We start from the raw sequence: 22,010 nt of genomic DNA, 5'->3' as shown, positions 1-22,010 counted from the left end.
ATATGCGTGCATTTTAATTAGAAGTGAGTGTTCAGAACAAATAAGAGCCTATATAATAGCGGAAACTTTAGCCAAACAGTAAACGTGACCAATTGGAAGTTTAAATAATGCCTTTGCTGGATGTGAAATATTGCTCGCCAGCTGAGGCAGTTGCCCACAAACGTCCATAGCTTAGAAGCACCTACACTCTTGTGCCAAATGAACTGCTTGATCTTCAGCAGAACTAGTTAGTTCTTCAGCTCAACATCCACTGCGATGTTAAGTTGTCTAGTTTACTAGTGACGAGCTTGACTTTTTTCATGCAGTTTACAAGGATTGAATTTAGGCTTTATATCCAAACTCTCATACCCCTCTGCTCAAGATATGTTTACTCGAACCATGATTTACCCACTTTCAGGTTATATTAATGCTTGTATTGTGTTCATTCTTATCTCTGACTAAATTCATTTATTGTTTTTTTTTTAATTCACTGTCAAAGGTTTCGTGATTTATATATGCTGTTTTTGAACTTGGTTCCAAGAAATATCAATTACTTGGCTGAAATTCTGAAGTTATGCCAACTGATGAGTTAACAAACACAACATTTCTTGTTGAATGCATTCGACGAAAACAAACTCAAATTCTAAACTTGATTCAATCTACGACGTACGTATTATTCTATATATATCCAAACATATCTCTTTTAATGGTTCATTCCAGCATCACTTGCTTCCCTGTTATCATATGCGCGTTTTTTTTAATTTCAGTGAAAAATAAAAAAAAAATGAAAATGTAACCCCAGATACGAAGTGATCTATTTTATTCAATGAAGTGAAATTAGCGCGGTCACCGTCCTTGTTCGATGTCGGTTCACACGATCGCTATTTCTTTTAAAAAATTTAGTTTTCCTTGTAATTCCACCCTACCTAAATTCTCCAACTCAACACGTTCAATCAATTCTTTAAATTACTCGTGTTTAGGGTATATCTGTTGTTTTGAAAGTTATTCATTTTTCCAGGGTTTTATGAATGAATAGCAATTTTTGGCACAATGCTAACAAAATAAGAAGAAGACGAGTTCCTCCACTTGATGCAAGATCAAAGTATTTTTAATATTTACATCAGTCATTTTACACTGCAAGAAACGCTTAAATTTAAAACGTAGAAATAATTGCCTTCAAGTTCCTTGAAGCGCTTAGCACTTCTTATCTCATATAGGATGGAATTTGTGCGAGTCTTTAAGCCGCTTGTAATTTCTCGCGTTATCTTCTTCATTAAATATTTCAGAGTTGTGACAGTTGGCGCATACGTTACTGCTTGCAGACATGTTTATAGTATTGATATTTCATAATATAAATAAACATTGTTATATATATGTCGTGCCGAAATCGCGAAATTGCCGATTCTATGCAATCGGCGCCAGTTTACCGTATCTGTTAAAACAGCATTTCTATACTATAGGAATATGGAGTTAGGTCAGTCAGCCAAGTTTTACTTTAAAATATTTACATATAAAGGAACTTGACCTAACCTCTTCCAACTCTAACTCGATTTATGTTCTAACTCTAAATCTAACATCAGATTTTCTGAATCAGCAACGAAATGCTGATTCTGCAGATTCGGCAACTGGCTGCCGATTCCATGCAACGGCACGACATATAATGCAGGAGATGGTTGCCGCTACCGACACCCACGCTTGAGGGCGCTAATGAGCTTCTTGTTGACCGAGCTTAAACTTTTCTCTCGTCGTGGTTGTCTTCACTGCGCTCATGGCGGGTGACGTGGCCTCTACTGCAGTGGTCATGTCATTTGTGATGCTATTCCTACCTATCTAATGCTATTCCTATCTATCTAATGCTATTCTTACCTAACCTGTGACTAATCGAGCGGATGAGGGCTACTGTAAGTTGGTAGTTGGTCATTTCCCTAGCCTGGCTTAGCACCTCTCAGGTTACCATTGTAATAACCTTCGATTGTTTCAATAATTAGTGATATTATGTCTTCATCAAAATAATTCAATTACACATTTTGAAAAAAGTCAAATCTGCCATAATCTTAAAATTGTCATAAAACAGAATGATACAATGATAAGTTCTGGATCGAGTGATAGTAACATGCAACCCAACAGAGATTTGAATTTTAGTGCATCGAAAAAAGTGTTGTCTGAGAGAAGTTTACGTTCATCGAGTATCAACTTAAGTTAAATATTACCTATAGGTTTCATCAATGTTCACTCTGAACCGTAAATGAAGTGGTCGTTATCTTTGCGTTGTGTGGGGCACGACAAAAGGAACCGAAACTCTGGTCCAATCCTCTGTCTCGACTATGATCTACTCCCCGCATCCATATTCCTTCCTTTATCGTTTCTTTAAATCGATTTTTCCTGCAAACGCTGCGAGTTGTTGTCTAAAGTCTGTAATGTCAATTTTTCTCGATCTTTTACAAAAAATTTTCAAATATATTCAAGCCAATTTGTAAATTGTACTTAATGGATGCGGTATTCCGAAATGACCAATGTAAATATTTCAGTACCATATTTGTGATCAAATACTTGATGTTAACGTTATCAATGAGAGTGATTCATTTTTAATTCCTTTATATTCATGTGCCTTGTTTCATTGGGAAGGTTACACACTGACATTATATACGAGTTAATCACATTCATAATCCTAATTTCTTCACGATGTGCAAATTTTTAGCTCGACTCTTTGCTACACGCGTGAAACTTATGTGTGACTTAAGTTTTCTTTTCTCTAAGTCTCTTTCATCATCGTAAATTAAATTATAATTACTACAGCCTTCTGATATTGTGAACTGAATTCCTGAACCGATGATTGAATTATAATCCTGGACAAGATAAGGCAAGCGTGATTTTGTGCGACGATAATGATAATTAAGCATCCGCCTAACTTGTATTAATTTCGGGCGATGATTGTGAAGCATTATCACGTCGTGATAATGAGACCAGCCATCACTGATTGATCGTACATGCTGTCTTGTGCTCTTCTCGTTGGTTAAACGTTTCAGACTTTTCGAATGTTCGAGCATCCATACGTCATAATGAATATGGTTTTATTGTAGAAGAGGCGAATATGAAATTAAATTGGGAGAAAACTATATAAAACCTACCTGGCGATTCCAGAAATCAGCGTTTCTCTGATGGTACGAGTAGGCGAATTTCATTTCACCATTACTATTTAAATAATTAATGTATTATTATCTTCATTTTGACCGCACCCATCATTTACATTGAAGTACGTATTTGCCTTCGGCCTTTCGAAGGTCTATTTAGAGGAAAAACTTTGTATTTTGAAACCTGAATGCAATTTTGCTTCTCTTCTATAAATGATCATGTGGATGTTTTCATCATTTTGTCTATAGTTTCATCAGAAACAGTCAACTTGATACGAGACGTTTGTCTACTTAAGACGTGATACCAATTAATATTCATAGCTTATAAATGATACGCTTTTAATAACCTGGGGCCGTACTATCAAAACTTGTTGAAGTACATACGCAGCGGCCAATTTCTTGTCTGTGATTGGTGGATTTAGCTAGGGAAGCCGTCAGAGAATGGCAGACAGAGTTACGAACTCTTAACTATTTTTGATAGTACGACCTCAAAACGATGTCGTCCCGTCAGTGATGGGAACGATGTCGTTCCGTCAGTGATGGGAACGATGTCGTTCCGTCAGTGATGGGAACGATGTCGTTCCGTCAGTGATGGGAACGATGTCGTTCCGTAATGCTACCGTGGCTGGTGGTCGTGGTGATGATTCAGGAGCGCATCTGTCCTCGACGTTTTACTCGCTGTTATATTTGTTCAAGGCAATGCAGCTATCCTGAGAATTTAGATACTTAAATTATGGGTTGACGCATTTCTAGTGATTCGTATCGATATATTCATATGGAGTAGATATATATGGGATCAGAAATGTCAAATTTTGTGTTAGAAGACGTCTCTTGATAGCTTCATCTTGCCAATATTTTTTTCATGTAGTCAACTGAATCTGGTCGACAATAACGTAGAAATTGTGCGGGTTCGTTGGGAGCTAGGCTTGTCTAAGCGGTCGCGAACCACTTGCATCACCGAATTCTTTTGAGGAGAATTTAACTTACTATTTATTGATAATTTCCGTGACTGATGTGCTACGACACTCGTTGCCACTGCCACTGTGTGTCATAATCAAAAAATCATTTCACCATCAAGAATGTCTAGCTGTTTCCTTCTTCGTCTTCTTAGATATAAAATGAAGTACAATGAGATGTTACGTGTTTTTTTACTGTGTATATTAGTTTCTTTACGTATTTTACAATCATCTTTTTCTACTCTCTAAGTATCTGTTATCGTGCTGTTATATAAATGATATAATAAATCTTTAATCTAATTGCTAAGGGTTTTGAAGTGGTAGCAGAGACTATTGTTTTCTAGATATATGGAGTTTAAATGCTTGCCGTAACATGTACGCGCGAGACCCTATGGAACTGTCGCCTCGAGTTATATAGGAAGGAAGACTGCGTTGTGTTGAGAAGCAGTTCCGTAAGAAATGAAGGTTTGAACTTAAATCTCACTGAAGATTTTGTAAAATTTATCGTATTTTTAGCAGGTTCAGCGTTGCGGAAGGTCTGCCTTGAGCATCAGGGATTGACTATTTCCCACCCGTTGATTTCTTTAAAATTTATTTCGGGTTTTGTAGGGAGTTGAACAAATGCGTGAATACGAACGGTTGTTGTGCTATACATGGAAGTAATTCACTTGCTGATATTGTAGATCACTTGAATTAGATCGGGTTTATGGTTGTGTTTCTGAACATTATTTCAAGCAAAACAAGCCGCGTGTGTTGTGTGTGGGGGCAGGTCAGGAGTGTGTGAGGGCATACGTCCTAAGTTCTACAATAATTCCCGTGATGTGTTCAAAGCGACGCTCTGTGTTTTGATATGCACTCTAGAACATGAATGTTGATTACTTCTTCACTTGATGTTCATGTTGCGCGCGCGCATTTACGATTTATTTTCTTGCGGCAAGGAACAGACATACTTTACTATTCTGAGTCCTTGGGCGATCAAGTGCCATCCTGCTCATGTTCAACACTTCTGTACGAGTTCAAGTGTAATGAGTATGCACAAGATAAAGTCTGTCTTTTACGTTTAATAAACGCACATCGTGTAAATAAAGTATCTGTTTTGGATGTAATACAGTTTACGGATCTCTTGCTGCCTTTTCTTTACACGTTCTTAGCTTGCACAATTCCAAGCGAGTTCTTTGGTCCAGTTCGCTGAACTCGCGTGGGGCTACCCGCTGTGTTGCAATGCTCCACGATTGTTGAAGACGTTGAGATCGAACACTGCGCGCTAATCTTTAGTCAAAGGAGCATTCTCGCTCCATTATAAGAAACTACCGCTCTAATTAAATAATCTCGTTTAAGGGCCTCCACAATACTGTAAGTGGCATGATGAATCTATAAACCATCGAGCTTCACATGGTGTAAATGCTCAAGGCGGTGGATTGAGTGAAAGTAATGCATCCACGCTCGATCATATGTATTCCATTTGGCTCCGTATACAGGCGCAATGTTGCGCGCATTCACTATAGGGAAAAATCCTTCATTTTTTTGTAGTATCTCAACAGTGCAAGGCGAAAATTTGAATTTAGATTAGTTTCACCTATCAGGTTCTGATATGAAAGCAGATCACCTTCAAGATAATAAATATAAAGGGAAACTGAAAAAATTTACCTGAAGAGAATAAAGTGAATGACTTCTATTTGTCTCAGTAATCGGAACAACCACTGAAATGACATTTCGCTTGTTCACAATATTTTCTAAACTTTATGTTATGTTAATTTCAATGTTAAGGTTAATCATAGCCTTCAGCAACGGTTACTTGGATGCTCAGTAGCATTGGAAGTTGATAGTGACTGTGAAGGGAATTATTCCTAATAAGAACCACACGCTTAATAACCAGAAGCTATACACAACAAGAAGAGCCTAAGAATATACATGAATTCTTAAGTCTTAACGAGTCAAATTTTTCTTGCCACTCTTCCGCAGTTTGCTGCCTTGCCGAACGCCCTTCTTAGCACCCTTCACCACGGACTTGAACTGCCCTTCGTACTTCGCTTGTTTCCTGGAAAATAATCGTGCAGTCAGTAAGAGTATATCGCTTATCTCGCAAGGTTATCTTAAGAGTCTAGTTACGAAAACTAAAGAATTCAAATGCCAAAGAAAACACCAAGTGAATTCACCACATCTTCAATGAAAACGTTTCCGTTGAAGATTTGGTGCAATTGCTTGGCGTCTTCTTTGCTTTCAAACTCTTGGTGAGCTTGCGGTTTGGGCAGACTTGATATGATATACGGTAAGTACCGAATTATCATATATAATATGATATAAGTACCAAAATAAAGAGCAACGAACTTTGACTTGTTTGAATTTGACTTGTTCAATGTGCAGCTACTGGACAACTCGACTCATTTCCCACAATAAATGATTAATTCAATTACTTGAAATACAATTACTGTTAATAATTTCACAATTCTTCATTGCTGATTTGATGGGAATAATTATTAAGCATTACAAAAACATTCATTTATGAGGAAACAAACCTCTACAGATACTGAACAGATAGTTTTGGGCCACGATGACGTAAAAATAGTTGATAAGTCATATTAGCATGTCCTAAGAGTATTCAAGATCATTGAACCATACACTGAAAGAATAAGTAAATATTCCAGAGTCTCCCCCAAACATAGTTACAGTCTGGTAGTTTTCAATTAGCTTCAGTTGTTCGTTATCTACTGTCACAACTTATCTTCATATAAGAAGGTAAGTACAAACAGTTAATGACTTCGTAGACACAAGATTAAGATAGGCTTTTTTTGAAGCGGTCTCACCTTCTGTTAAGGCTGCTCTTGCTAAGAGGCACGTAAGCGAAGGGCTTCTGCCTTTGTCCCTTGCGCATGATGTCGCCCCGGCCCTTCTTCGAGCGGAACTCAGCGCCGTAGTCGAACTTGGGCTTCTTTGGTTTCTGCAGTCAGGAAACATACATTTGAAATTTTCCCAGTGGAAGGTCGTACATATAGTTTCTTGATTTGGTAGTTTTAATGACGATATAAGAGATTTCCAAGAAGAGCCACACCAAAATCGTTTTGATATTGAATGATATTGATTTGCATTACACAGCAAATAAAAAAAATCGTAAATAAACATCTGAGGCCGTCCGGGATTCGATCCTGAAACAAATCAGCCATCAACAAATCAGTCATCCAAATCGTACCAACTAAAGTAGATACGCTTATCGAAGTAATGAGAGACGCTCAACAAGTTCGAAACGAGATTTTAATTCATCGTCCTTATAAAGAATTCGCCACGCATAAGTAAAATCATTTAATTTTAACAACTAATGTGTTCCAATAATTTACCAGTGCAGAATTAGGTTTTGGAAAAAGCAAAACTTCTCACGTCAAGTAACAATAAAGGCAGGCGCACAATACTGACTCAAGGCTGCAGTAGTAGTCGTGCTCCAGCACACTTCTCACGTCAAGTAACAACAGAACAAACAATACAATAAAGTAACAAACAATAGAGGCAGGCACACAATACCCACCCTGGGCTGCGGCAGGTCATCAGGAGCGTCGTCATCATCGTCGTCATCGTCAGGGCGGCTGCGCTTCTTGTTGCTGATTTTGCCGGCTTGGGCGCCATCCTTCATACGCAGCATGTCGTCCATGTCGTCCACGGCGATATCTGCAATACAAACCCCAAGAATTGTGAAAATAATTAGAAAATTACTTGACAATTATAATACATAATCTGATTAATAATTAGATAACGATGGAAAAATAATTAGCCTAATGTGCCGCATATGATCAGAAAAAAAAAAGAGGAAATTTTTGACAGCAATGATCGAGCGATGGAAGCAGCGATGATCACGAAACTGTAAGTTTGTCCCAGATTCTAGAAAAATACAAACGAGCAATGAATGCTGCATGAAATGCAGTTTCAACATGAAAACAGCCATTTCCAGACAAATCCACTTCATCTGCATTAACCGGTACTCAGGACAAAACACGGTAATTTCTCTGCCTCAGTTCCACATTCACGGTCCAACAACGAACGCTACATCTAACATTCGTATAGTTCATAAGGTAAGGTAGGACTGAAGCCAAATTTATTCTTTATAAAAATCAAGATTTTTGCTATTTTGTTTTAAATACTGTTGCACTGTAACGTTTAATTACTCTGCAGTCTGCACTACTTACGATCGGAACTATGAGCATCTCTCTTCTCTTTACGATCTTCAATGATGAGAAGTTTTCCGGTTGCAGGGTCTAAACTGAATCCTCCGTTTTCATCCTCATCATCGTTGCGGTTGCGGGCGGAAGCAGGCTTCTTCTCCCTAGGCTTTTTGGTCATGATTGCAGACGCGGCCTCCGGCCCCAGCAAGTCAAGGACTTCGTCGTCAGACTCTCCCTCGGCGACCCAGGCCGTCGTGGGCTTGCTCTTCTGGCGCCGCTGCTCTGCACGGCTGCTGCGAGGAGCTTCATCCTCATCTTCGTCGTTGAGATCTGGGTCGATCTCGGCCAGGATTTCATCCAGCCTGCATAACAATAACATTTTAAACTGAAAAAAATAAAAAAAATCCGAGTGACACTAATCGAATTTAGGGTAAGACATGTGTGAAACCGTTTATCCTCAAATTGGATGCTATGAAATATAATCAATTTTACTAAGGCATAACAGCCAGTTTTGCAATGGAAAAACCTGCTGCTGGTCGTTTCAGGAGCGTAAAGATCAATGGTCTGCATGAATGTTGGTCTGCTAGTATATATTGATGGATACATGGACAATGTCTGTGCACAACAAACTAATATTATATGGAAAATTAATTGTCGTAAAAAAATTTGTTCAGACTGACGTGCTGGGGGCCTTTCCAGAGAAGAGCTCATCAGCATCGTCGTCCTGATCCTCTTCTTCGTCCTCTGCGTCGCGAGCTCTGCGTGCTCTGGACGCTTCCTTGCGGAGGTTACGCAGGCGCTTGTGTAGCGTCACGTGCTTCAGGGGCACCAGCTCTGTAACATACACAGTATTTTAACACTTGTGTATAACTTCGTCAAAAATATAATACCTACACATAATGTAGGTATATAAAAATGAGAAAAATATAACAATATAAAACATAACTAACCATGCTCTTTGAACGGATACTATGATTTTTTGACATGGAACGAATCGTGTTAATCATTAATAGAATTTGTAATATTCTCTTCACATTACAATTGTCATAGTAAGATGCACTGTATTAATGTGCATTGGTCTCACTTGTGATGTAATCATCGCCGAACTTGCGCATGAGTCTAGCAAGGATACTCTTGGTCTTGAGCCTGAATTTCCTGGAGCAGTCCGGGGTGAGGGAGACGATGCCGTTAATAATTTTATTGACGCAGGGGCCGAGCACCGCCACGGGGTACAGCGTCACCACGCCCTTCACGAACGACAGGCACGCCTGCACGATCTCGCGCGACGGACTTGCCAGCAACAAGCACATGTTGCTCACGTTCTGCTCCAGGATATCCAGAGGCATCGTTTCTAGAAAACATAAAAGTAAATTGAAGATATTGAAAGTAAATAAATCACAAAAAATATATCCAATTGAAAATGGGAAATTCAAGTAGGAAGGTTCGTACGTCCAGTATGTTGAGCCAAACAGGATTTCATTAAAACATGAAACTAATCATCTAAGTCAGGCTCACTGAAAAATTCCAGCTGGGCTATACAATGAATAATAATCGAAAGGAAATACTCCACTAAAAAGTGGAGTCATAATAACATCGACGCGTAATTAAGTACTCCACATTTTTGAAAAATTAAAATTTAAATTACTTCACACTTTGTTCATTAGCAAGTCTCACCTTTGCACTGGTATGTGAAGGCGGTGACTGCAATAATCGTGTTGGCACAGAGCGACGGTCGGCCCAGCAGTCCAGATGACAAGAGCCTCATACACTCCCGCACCGTCGTGTCTTCGTTCACCTACCCAATATTAATAGACACAGCTTAATAATTGTCAGAATTCCAGGTGTAATTTCATATAAAATGTGTTCAGTAAGATTCTCGGAGATCTAATGGTGATATAACTGAGTTAGACCGTTAATAGATAATTGAGGCATAAAATAACTGACGATTGCAAGGAGAGTGAAAGTCCTTGCACGTACTTGAATTTAATAATGTAAAGAAAAACTTTCATGAAATGGGCAGAAAGTTTTGTACAATGAAAACATTTTCTTAATTTCTTAGTTCCACCATGGATGATTACGAAAATTTCCGTTTGAAAATTTCCATCATCCATCCATCGTTTGAAAATTTCCATCATCGTTTGAAAATGTATTTCTTAATTATTGTCAAACTCGGAAATCATTGGTAGCATCTCAACGATAGTGAGATGCTACCAATTTCATAAAGGACTTACTTATTCCAAGTTGGTTACACTACAGAGATTTCACCGATAACACAGCAAAATTTAAAGCATCGAACTTTGAAAAAAAATTGTTATCAACGATTTAAAAATACTATTCTTCAAGTTTCATAAAATCTAAGCATTTCTCAACATGAGTCATCAATAATTTATAGAGCTCAATTATTGGACTAGCTAGTCCCTACCTTGTTCGAGTTCTCATTATATATGTGATATCAGAATCATCTTGACTGGCATATCGTGACAATGTTGAAAGGCTACCGAGTGCCCTACGTAACAGACCTTCAATATCCTGCCCATACCGAGTGCCCTACGTAACAGACCTTCAATATCCTGCTGAGGGACTGTGGGAGTTCGGCCAGGACGGCGAAGGCGGCGCGGCGCGTGGCTGTAGAGTTGCTCCTGCCACAACACATCACAGACTCGCCCACTACGCGTTGCAGGAATTCTTCTCGCGTCTCTGCCCCTGCATTCTCACTCACTGCCAGTAAAACAGCCTGCACAAACATATGCGCTATTTACTCATGTTACTAAATACCTATACTATATAGCCGAAATGCCGAATACATTAATTATTCTCCTCAGCAACATGTCACAACCATATTTTTGTAAGCTAAAATAGCCTTTCATTTTCTGAAAGCCACGGCAACTAATCAATCTTATTACAAGATTTTTACTTTTTCTTTAATTTATTTCACCTAAAAACATTACACTAAACATTAAAATTACACTAGAAAAATTACACAACTGATGAGGGTGAACATAGCAAAGAATACGTATGGAGGCAAGTAGACATTCTACAAACATGGCTATGTCCTAGTAATTGATCAATAATATCTCTCTATACAGCCAAGTTGAAGCAAACATTGATGAGCTCTCTGGGACATGGCACAGTTAACCAGATTTTTATGGTACCCGGTGTTACTTCAATATGTGCATTTATGTGAAACTGACTTCTATATAAAAGTATCATCATAATTCGAACAAATAACAGAAAAACCAAATGAATGTATAGTAGTAGTAGTAGTAGGGGAGAGATTTCTAGTGCTTTAGACCAGCTGAATGAAAACCATACTCAGAAAATAAGGTAAGAGTATTAAAAAGCGAGAGGGATTAATTACGATCACATACCTTGGCACAGCGCAGTCTGGGCGCCCTGGAGCTGTTGGTTGCCTTCGAGACGCTCTTGATGAGGAGGTCAGAGAGCGCCAGCAGCTCCTTGTTGACAAACTCCCGCGTGCCATCCGTGTCCGCCGCCAGCACCTGAACACACAACACATCAACATACATATACATGGGGACAAAAATTTAAAAGAGATAAAGGATTGCATTAGCTTAAAATGATAGAATTTCTTTTGATGCATTTAACTAGTAAAGTACTCAAGCAAAGACAGTTAAAAAAACAATAGGTGGACAAATACGACAGTTTAGGCGATATAAAATTTTGTCTTTTGTTCTAGTGGTATAGTAGACATAATTGTTCAAGATCGTCAAACTATGAATAAACTTTGCAGAAAAATCTCAGATAATTATCACAACAGGTCATTGGCATCAGTCGTTACAAAAAAAAAAAAAGTATTCATCACAAACTAGTGGCTAAAGTCTCAAACTGCCAGTGAGCAAAGTCAACAAAAAATATAACTCAGTACTCACAGCAGCGAGTGACAGAGAGCGCATTTTCTCGTCGACGAAAACTTGACGGACGGACAGACGGACAGACAGACAGACGGACATGGCGAGCACAATAGTGCATTTTTTCCATAAATGAGAAAATACGCTAAAAAGGAGCAGTGCACGCATCTCAGAGAAAATAAGAAATTACATATAATAAGGAAGCATCACGACATAACAAGACATTCAAGCAATGGCTTTCTCACTCGAGACTGTCACCTGTACGATGAATATTGAGAAGGGAAAATGCAAGGAATTCTCCCCTGCCAACAACACAACCTCGAGTTCTATTATGCGTCAAAAACAAAGCTCACTGGAGATGCAAAACCCGTTATGCCATCGAAGAATTGATTTATACAAGCGCTATAGGACGCTCCCTGACAACCAATTTGCTGTCATTTACAGCTTATTGGATTCATTTGCGAGATAATGGAACTTCAAGGAGTTATAACCTAGAGGAGACTTATAACCATATACGCAACTAGCTTGTTTTACCTGGACAAATCTCAAATACAAAATTGAGGGACGCTACATTAGGTTAACAGTTCTAACTGTAATAATACCTGTTCGAGGACCCTGTATGCAGCTTTTTGTTCTTTCTTGTCTTTGGCAGTCTTGATGAGAGGCGTGATGATCTCAAAGAGTTCTTCAATAAGCTTGGAGTTTACATAAGGTACAAAACACCGCGCCAGATGCAGTAAAGCTCGCTTCCGATGTTGCTTTGTCTCAGCTTTATATTTGCCCAGGATGGCATTCATGGAAGTTTCACATTGAGACGGTGGGACTATTTTAAGGTAGGCAATGATTGTTGACAAGGCGGCAAGTCTGTGCGATGGGTCAATTGTATCTGGCTTGTCAGTGTTGTGGGATGTTTTGGGTGCCTTCACAAATAGATTGAACAGTGCAGGCAAGTAATTGCTGGAGTTCCTAGCTATGCGCCCTGAAGAAGATCCATCAGCAGCTATCATGTTGCGCAGCGCTGCCATAGCATCTATTCTTGATGCCTCAGAATGCTCTATTAAACGACATACTAGTTTTGCAAAGGCTTTATTAGACTGGGCTTCTTCGACGTCAACGGCTTCGCACGCAAATGAAGGAAGCATGGCCCAGATTTGATATTCAACCGTTTTATAAGTAGACACAAGACGCACGTTGGGCGCAGCTTCGCTTTCTAGCTTAGCCACAACATTGAAACATTTTTCTGCCAACGGGACGAAATTATCCTTGAAGAATAAAAGTCTTGAGCCTTTAACAAACTTCCTGAGCAAGGGAAGAAGCCATAAATTCTTCTCATCTTTGGTGATGTCGCCAGTGATATCGAAGGGCGACGAACAGACAACAGCTTCGACCCCCAGTCCCTGCACTGCCTTGCCGATGGCTTTCTCAAGCTCCCCTCCGGCAGCCAGGCTGTCGTTGGCCATTAGTTGACATAGGTTTTGGAGGGAGGGCATCATGATGGGAGCGTAGTAAAGGCCCAGCTCACTATAACATTGTCCCAACAGACGGAAAATACAGGGCCATGCTCCCTGGCACTGATAGCTCAAGCCTTGTTCCAGGTGATGCATTATCGTACGTATGGTAGACTCGTGCTCAGCAGTGGTCTCCGTGGTCAATATGTCGTACACTGCAGACAAAATGTTGCTTACTGACTCCTCAACCTGAAAAATAACCAAGTTACAAATAAACACTATTAGAAACAATAACACAACTTGAAATATTGCGCATATCCAACTGTAATTATAGGGAAACGAGACAGATATTGAACCATGAGCTTTTCTGAGTTTAAAACAAATTTTGGCAAAATCATTCATCATGACGTTTGATTAGAAATCTCAGTTAAATAATAATTCAAGTTAAAATTCATTTAATTTTAAGTAAAATTTAAGTAATTCTTAAATTTAAGTACCGTATTAAGGTAAAAGAATTTAACATAACCACAGATCAGCTTCAAATGGTGCTCAAAATTGAACATTTTTTGTTAACGATTTATTCAGGCTAGGAAAGGAATCTGTACAAATAAACCACTAAATTTTAAATGATCAGCGGCTAAACTTCATGAATTATTGAGTTATGGAGCAATTTCAATGTTCAATTGTCTAAATTTACCAATAATGGAGCAGAATGTTATCAGAAAAAAATTAAAATGTATATTTATATTCCATATTATTCAGTAAAATTTATTATAATGTGAACAGATCACGAGGGCTAATTAGTTAAAAATAATCGTACCGCGAGCAGCACTTGCACGTTATCAGAGCGCCAGTATTTGAGCAGCACAGACAACCACTCAGAGGCTCTCTCCAGCCCTTGCACGGCATCCAACCTGTACGCAAAATTATAAATGTAAAGAGGATCTTACTTCTACGTACAAAATCATATACTTGGAACAATACTATACATATCAGGAAGAAAGAATGAACTCGAGATTCTGAAAAATAAACCCAAGTTTAAGTAAGGAAGCGACAGCGACGTTTGTTGGAGTATCGAGTGTCAGAAATAGAGACGAGGAAAGAACCTGAGGACGTGCAGGACGGCGGCGGTGACGACGGCGCTCCAGGACCTGACGGCGACGGGGTCGTGGGGAGGTGCGATGAGGGCGCTGCTCACCCCGGGCCTGGTAATACGGAGGCAAATGATCAGTTATACAGCCATTAGTACGAGAGAGAGGCAAGAGAGAGGTGAAAGCAGGTAATAACATAAATTATATTGGAGACTCGAAAGTAATTAATTATCAGCGGACAAGAGAAATGCGAGATGAAAAGTTCCCTGAAGAAGTGCACTTGGTAAGGAAATCACTGTGTAATCTGACTGAGCATTTAGAATGTGAGCAATCAAGCACTAAGTACTGAAAGAAGGACTACGAATGGTGTGTGAAGTAGACAGCAAAATTATATCATACTCGTATTAATTTTGGATGGATGTTCAATTGTTCTTGAGTGGTGACAGCAAATGCCCAAAATGTGATAAGTACTAAATGGAATATGAGCAACATTACGTCGCTGGTCTATACATACCAACAGCCTGGCCTGAGGCTCATGAAACATTACGCTTCAATTTCAATTACGAAGCACGTTGTGCTATTGTGTGCACGTTGTGGAGGTTCAAACAGATTTTAAATCTCCACAAAGTGTAGGTAACCCTAAGTTCCTTCCATCGTCTACAGAAATTGTTAATACAAGCCTCCCAATATGAATATATCTCTAGTCTATAGGTAGGTATATTCATTCATATTGGGAGGCTCATATTAACAATATTTAGATAATTTTATTGAGGTTATTGATAATTATATTGAGGTATCGAGGCTATAGATAATTACATTGAGGTAATAGGAAGTAACGAGACTGAGTACGTGTTCCGGCGTGCCATGGGATTGCTACCGGTATATAACATACCAACATATACGTACCTACTACACTGTTAGAAAAATTACCTTAAACGGTATTCCCGGCGTTTCAGTGGCCGGTCGGCACGTGAAAAGAAACACCGTGTCGCCGTTTTTATTCTAATTAAACACTAGAAATCCGTAAAACATCTGATAAAAACGGCAAAACAGTTAATTTTCACGGGGCGACCGGCCACTAGAACGCCAGTGATACCGTTTTTTTCACCGTTTTTTCTAACAGTGTAGGGATACTAAGGAGACTCACGTGTGCTTGGTAAGGACGCCCAGCAAGTGATTGGTAAGGGAGAGGGGCAAGACTGAAGGAGGAGGGCTGCAGGAACAGAGCGCCTGCAGGGCCTGCATAACTGACGAGTTCACCAGGCCAGTGCCTAGTGACACCAGACTCACTAGTCGCTGTAGCACCCCCTGCACAATTGAACAGCAATTTAATAGGTGTTAACAATAAGAAAGGAAATGGCAAACGGTTAATAAGATAAAAGGTGCACAATTATATCATACCAGATTTCAATTAGGATTTGCGATTGGATGATTATTTCAAACTGGTTGTCTCGCAGAATGAGGAACTGGGCAATTCAACTTCAAACTAGTTAAATATTATCTGGCTTCGGGGTCATATATCAAACTAACAAATTAAATGAAGAAAAGGAAGAAATAATCCTGCTGAATTAAAATCGACTAACCTGTAACTTGTGTTTTGGCAGCGCCATGATGACTTGACGTGTAAAGACAAGCATGTGTAAGATGGTCTTGTTGGAGGACGACAAAGTCCCGCTCGTCTTAAGCTGTCCAATGAGGAAATCAGCAACAAGATCAGCTGCAGGATGAACCTCCAGAGGCTTATCAAGCTCTTCAAGATCATCATCATGAGCAACGCCATTTACCAGCTGGTCTGCTTCCATTTCATCGCCGGAGTCTTGTTCCTCCTTCTGTTGATTTCTCTTCTTGCTTTTAGACTCTTCTTCCCCATTTCCCTCACCATCGTCATCAGAGGAGCCATCATCAGCAGTATCGCCGGTTGTAGTCACCGCGTCGTCACCGACGCAGCGCAGCGGGCTGGTCACCATGAACTGGGAGCCTTTCAGTACGGCACTCACGTTGTATTGCCCGGACTTCCGCACCTGATCAATGTTTATTCAAATAATAACTATAGAAGTCATGAATCGTCAAATAATTAGACAACCAAATTGACTTAATGTCTGTAAAAATTTGTTAAAGAAATTGAAAGAAATCAATCAATAAATATTTAAGTAGTTTATATCGAACAACAATTTATGATGAGGAAAGTGTAATAACTAAAGAATTAAAATTATAACCTAGATCATAGCCTACCAACTGGTCAAGAAAACGTGCAAGGAATAATCACAGTCACAGAATGAGGCAGCGCAATCACATACCTTGGGTTGAGTGTGGAGAGTGAACACTAGGATGTTTTTCAGCCAAGTCTTTAGCTCATCGTCTTTGTACCATCGAGCCAAGTGTTGTGCACGCAACAGGATCGATAGACAACCCAGTACCTTAGTAATGAATTAATACAGCAGTAAGTATAAAATTGCACACATCAAAGAAGCAATTTGAGCTTGCCCATAATTTAGTAAAGGAAAGAACAACAAAATATTATTGTATAAAAAATAGAATAACATAAAGCATTTAGTAGGTATGTATCAGGAAATAAATTGCAGCCTATTGGTACCCGGTAACACTGATTATGTCAGAGAAAATAATCATGGAGAAATAAATGAAAAGAAATCTAATTCTCTCTGCATATGAGAGAAATGGCGAATTTACTAATAATTCATATACCTGAGAAACATCATAATCAAACACAGACAATACAATAAAGAGTAGAATATTTAAGTCAATAAGGACATACATGCGAGAGCAGCTGGACGTTATCAGAGTCCTGGTACTTGGAGATGATCGTGTTGAGGATCTCGCCGAACTTGTCACACTTGGCACGCAGCACACGCAGCGGCACAGTCTTGATGACGCGCACTAGTAGGGCAAGACCTGCTGCTACTTTATCTTTGTCTTCCAACATGCCTTCCAGTGACATTATCTGAATAAAGAGAGGATAATTTTAACTTGATACGTAGTATAATATTGAACAGATGTTTGAGTGAAGTTAGAATTTGCGGGTGGTTGCAAGACATACCGGTAGGCAGGTAAAATGATCGGCCTGATATGGCTTCACCGCAACACGAAGATAACTTGGTGAAAGAATATGTTTGTTTTGTTGCCCGAGGGCAGCACAGAGGGTATTTTAAACCGTTTCTAAGGGAGCGGAGTGTTATAGAGATAGGTTATAAGTGTGCAGTTCAGCCTCTATAAAAATCCAAAATTCGTGCTAGAGCTAGAGGTTCTTTGGAAGTCCCTGTCACACAAGAAAGGTCTGCTGCTCCGCTGACGTTGACTGCCACGGACATCACCCGCCAGGTTTAGAACATTTAATGTATGCAAATAACTTCGATCCAGCACTTAAACTAAGACTGATGAATAGGAGCACCAAAAATCTATAAGTCGATAGTGACTCAGTAGTGAGACATCACAAGAAGCAGCAGTACGGACAGCAATTATTAGGTAGATCAAATCATGCAAGTCTCTAGCACCGCACACAAACTACCGCGTGGAAAAGTCACGGTCTACAGCATTAGCAGGACGGTTTCAACTGAGAGCAACGTCATAAAAGTGGCAACCATTACAGACATGTCTATGTACAACTACATGACCAGCCCAACCATGAGGTATTTTAAGAAGAAGCAAGACGAAAGTACAGTTAAAAGGAAGACAGCGCAACATCATCAGGATGACCTTTGAATGTTTGTGATCGACACGGTCGTGGCATTGAAAACGTAGGTACCACTCTATGGAATCGCGCTACGGAATAACGTTTACTACGATAATTCTATCTTAATGAGATGTTCATGTTCATAATATGAGATATTCAATCTTAAAATTTCTTTGAATTACTTTTTTCAATACTAGGTTGTTTTATTACTGCCGTGGCCCATTCATCTGAGAACGGTACAAGTCTTCCATGTAATCGGATGCCATGGCTAATAAGCGCAGATACATAAGGAAAATATTAAATGTATTCAGATCTTTCATCGAGGTGGCACACTAGCAGCAGCAGAATGAAATATAAAAGGAGTTATAGTAGAAATAGAGCAATCAATTATTTTAATCTCAAAATATTATTTCAAAGTAATAAGATCAATAAATAGTGTCAATAAATTGTTAAACTTGGATATAACAATGTCATTCTTAAAATCAAGGTGATGAAAGCAATCAATTAATAACTTAAAAAACTACTCAACACAGGAACAGTAATAAATGAGCTAATAAAAATTAGCTTTGTTTTTTGAAATCTCAATGTTCAGAAGAGTTGACATTTAGGAGTCTAATAAGCACTCACAATGGCCACAAAGTAGGAAGAAGGGTTTTCAGGGAGGTTCTTCTCTTTGATGATATCTTGGATGGTCGCGTGGAATGACAACATCAACACCTGGTGCTCGCTCTGGATGCTCAGCTTGTTGAAAAAACTGAAAACAAAACGAAAGAGGTCAAACTTAATAACACTTATTACAACACAATGAAATTTGTCAAACTTGACAACTGCTATCAATTGAGAGATAACACATTAATGATGTACCCAATATAAAGACCTTCAGAATATACAGCAACCTGAGCAAAGTAATACCTACATTATACACAATAATCTGAACATACCTAACACTATAAGTAATAATTCATTTCCGCCTTACACATTCAAGGACATATACCTATTTTAAATGGTTCATCACTGGTATACTGGGTACCTATACGGTATGGCAACAGAAACTAAAGCATTTATTTAAAAATCTCAAACGTTAGCAATATTTTTTACTTTTTTTTGGAGTATGAGAAAGATGGTGGGGGCATGTGATGGTGGGAGCATGAGATGGTGGGAGCATGAGATGGTGGGAGCATGAGATGGTGGGAGCATGTGATGGTGGGAGCATGAGATGGTGGGAGCATGTGATGGTGGGAGCATGAGATGGTGGGAGCATGTGATGGTGGGAGCTAAGATGGTGGGAGGCATGACATGTCAGCTGTAAGTACCATACTACTCACTTCTCAAATGCAGGAATGGAACAAGTTGTGTACTGAGTTGCAAACGTCTTAGCTTGACTCTTCAAGTCATCTTCTGCATCAATTGCCATGTCCTCCATTTCTTTTTGAAGCTGCCAATGAGATTCAAAAAACATATAAGCATCAAATCATATGGAAAATTTAGGAAATCTACAAACAAGGAGTTGATGTAAATCAAAGTGTAGATTTACCACCAAAAAAAATGTTTTTGCAGCTCAGTGACAAATTTTAAACCATAAGAAAATATTATTATGCCTAAACAGCATTAACAGACTTCAGTCATTTTTCCAATTGTAATATAAATCCTTACAGGAAATTTATCATAACCTAATTAACCCTAAAATAATTGTTAGCAATAAGAATTAGGTTATCCAATTCTATTCAAGTCCTAAAATTTTTATGTAATGTTAGACAAAACAGAAAATTATTTCTATATACATTGGATTTTATATCACAAAAATATACTTTTAATTTCAGAAGCTAAATTTGCAGAAACATTAAAAGTAGGTCAAGCATTCTTTAGCTTTTACCACTTACATCAAGCACTCTCTTGACAGATTCAGAAGGGGGTGCATAACCGATGCTGATCTTTGCTGTAGTCGTAGACCGAGGAACTGACAAAACTGAAGGTGCAGAGGCAAACTGACTGTTTGACAATGCAAAGGAATGCACTGAAGCTGCTTGTGAAACGCCCGCAACAGACTGGAGATCCGCAGTGTGCTTGGCCAGTGCATCTTTGGTTAAATTGCTGTTTTCTGAAAAAGTAGCATAAATGTTTCAGTCATAACTATACATAACACAAACAAACATATGGTTGATGTTGCCATCTTGGTGAGTTTTGTTATAGAATAAATGAACACATGAGATATGAAGGTGTAAATAATTTTAATTTAAAGTAAATAGGTACGGTAATTATTTGTACACCAAGATAATTTCTACTTATATCTAGGAAATTATATATATATATAAAGAAACTAGATAAAAATTTTCACTCATGAATGAAATTTCAAAACTCCAAAGTGATCAATTCGTTATAAATTTTGAATCTTTCAATCTGATTGTGCAGTTTTATCAACAATTAGATATGAGATAATTCATTCACAAATGCCTCTACAGCCTACTTGCAAACTTTTCCAGACACAAAATAGCAGTTAGAGAATTTAGAGATTTTGCCTCCACTGTCCACACACTAACTTCTCTCAGCCTCTCAGGTTGCAAACCAAATTTCAGAACCGATTTAGTGCTTACCAAGTTACCAATAAAATCAGTGCCATACCTATTTTATATAATTGTATTAATATGCATTACATGCCCAAGTTTTTTATTTTTTTTTTATGTATATACATTTCCTTATACTTACAAACCTGTTACAGAACTTATGTTAGCTAGTAAAGTGAATGTTAATTTATCCCAGTATTTAGTCTTAACAAAGTCAGCTCCTATCAAACATTTATTATCTACATTCTACAAGTCCCTGTCAACAAAAACTAAAAAAAAATTCAAACAACTGCTAGGGCTAACTGAAGGTAACATATCATGATGACATGATCAACTTACCTATTTTCTCAAAGAATCCAAGTTTAGCTTTCTCTCTGAATTTAGCAGCAGCAGGGTTAGAGAGACAACTCTGACCATGCTTCCATTTCATGCCTTTTGAACCACCCTTCAGACGCTTCAACTTTACACCCATTCTGTAGAACTTTTAATAAACTTATCTGCAACAAAGACAGGTGAAAAAATTAGCATTGCCTCTTGGTGCATTGTGCAATACACTAATAAATAGATCAAGTACATAATTTTTAATATGATAATACAACTGCTACCAGCTACCTCTACGCTCTTCCACGCAAAATCGATAATCACTCGTTGTCCTTGTCCGGGGACTACCGGACTAGCCATGGCCCTTAAATTCAGCTCGTGGTTAACGGTAAAAATAAGTTAGTAAACAATTCAGATCATGCAATTCAACTTTCAAATTCTCACAGCACTATCTTCTGCTTCTTCAGTGGTGTTTGAGCCTTTGAGGGAGCTCTAAGCCACTTCTTTCTTTCTTATTTATTCTTATAGGAGCACTGGAAACTAGTCCATAAAGCCCCTTGCCTAAACTGGGTTTGATTGGTACTTAACAGTCTAACAGCTCTGAAAGTGAAAATCTGGAACAAAGAGAGAACACACGCACAGAAAAGAAAAAAAAAATAAAAAAATAAATAATAAATAAAAATAAAAAAATAAAAATAAAAATCAATGCAAAAATTAAACAGACAAACAATAAGGATAAAATGAGTGAAATAAATAGGTATTAAGTTTACTTGACAGAAAACAAAGAAAATTAAGAGGAACAAATAAATAAAATAAAT

The 22,010-nt window shown here is 38.5% G+C and overlaps 1 protein-coding gene across 1 annotated transcript; it reads right to left on the bottom strand.

Moving 5' to 3' along the window:
* Positions 1 to 5,478: 5,478 nt before the first annotated feature.
* Positions 5,479 to 21,368, bottom strand: LOC108668853 (RRP12-like protein). Its single transcript, XM_018156107.2, has 20 exons — positions 21,211 to 21,368; positions 20,191 to 20,408; positions 19,636 to 19,745; positions 18,938 to 19,064; positions 17,396 to 17,581; positions 16,920 to 17,039; positions 16,206 to 16,643; positions 15,770 to 15,930; positions 14,638 to 14,736; positions 14,352 to 14,445; positions 12,686 to 13,780; positions 11,583 to 11,714; positions 10,775 to 10,948; positions 9,889 to 10,009; positions 9,299 to 9,565; positions 8,895 to 9,048; positions 8,239 to 8,576; positions 7,584 to 7,723; positions 6,871 to 7,004; positions 5,479 to 6,104 (listed from the first exon to the last, which is right to left on the bottom strand). The coding sequence occupies exons 1-20, from the start codon at positions 21,341 to 21,343 to the stop codon at positions 5,993 to 5,995; spliced, it is 4,353 nt and encodes a 1,450-aa protein (XP_018011596.1). The 5' UTR covers positions 21,344 to 21,368; the 3' UTR covers positions 5,479 to 5,992.
* Positions 21,369 to 22,010: the final 642 nt, after the last annotated feature.

The sequence above is a fragment of the Hyalella azteca genome, unplaced genomic scaffold (assembly GCF_000764305.2).
Source record: "Hyalella azteca isolate HAZT.00-mixed unplaced genomic scaffold, Hazt_2.0.2 contig5364, whole genome shotgun sequence".
Classification (NCBI taxonomy): Eukaryota; Metazoa; Arthropoda; class Malacostraca; order Amphipoda; family Hyalellidae; genus Hyalella; species Hyalella azteca.
This window is presented reverse-complemented; position numbering and strand designations above follow the sequence as displayed.

Bases quoted from the DNA above. Each gene is read 5' to 3' on its own strand.
- LOC108668853 (XM_018156107.2), bottom strand. From the start codon at position 21,343: ATGGGTGTAAAGTTGAAGCGTCTGAAGGGTGGTTCAAAAGGCATGAAA. The intron at 15,931-16,205 runs GTTAGTCGATTT...TCAATTGTGCAG, and splicing joins TGCCAAAACACAAGTTACAG to GGGGTGCTACAGCGACTAGT. The intron at 11,715-12,685 runs GTATTATTACAG...TTGTGTGTTCAG, and splicing joins CATACAGGGTCCTCGAACAG to GTGCTGGCGGCGGACACGGA.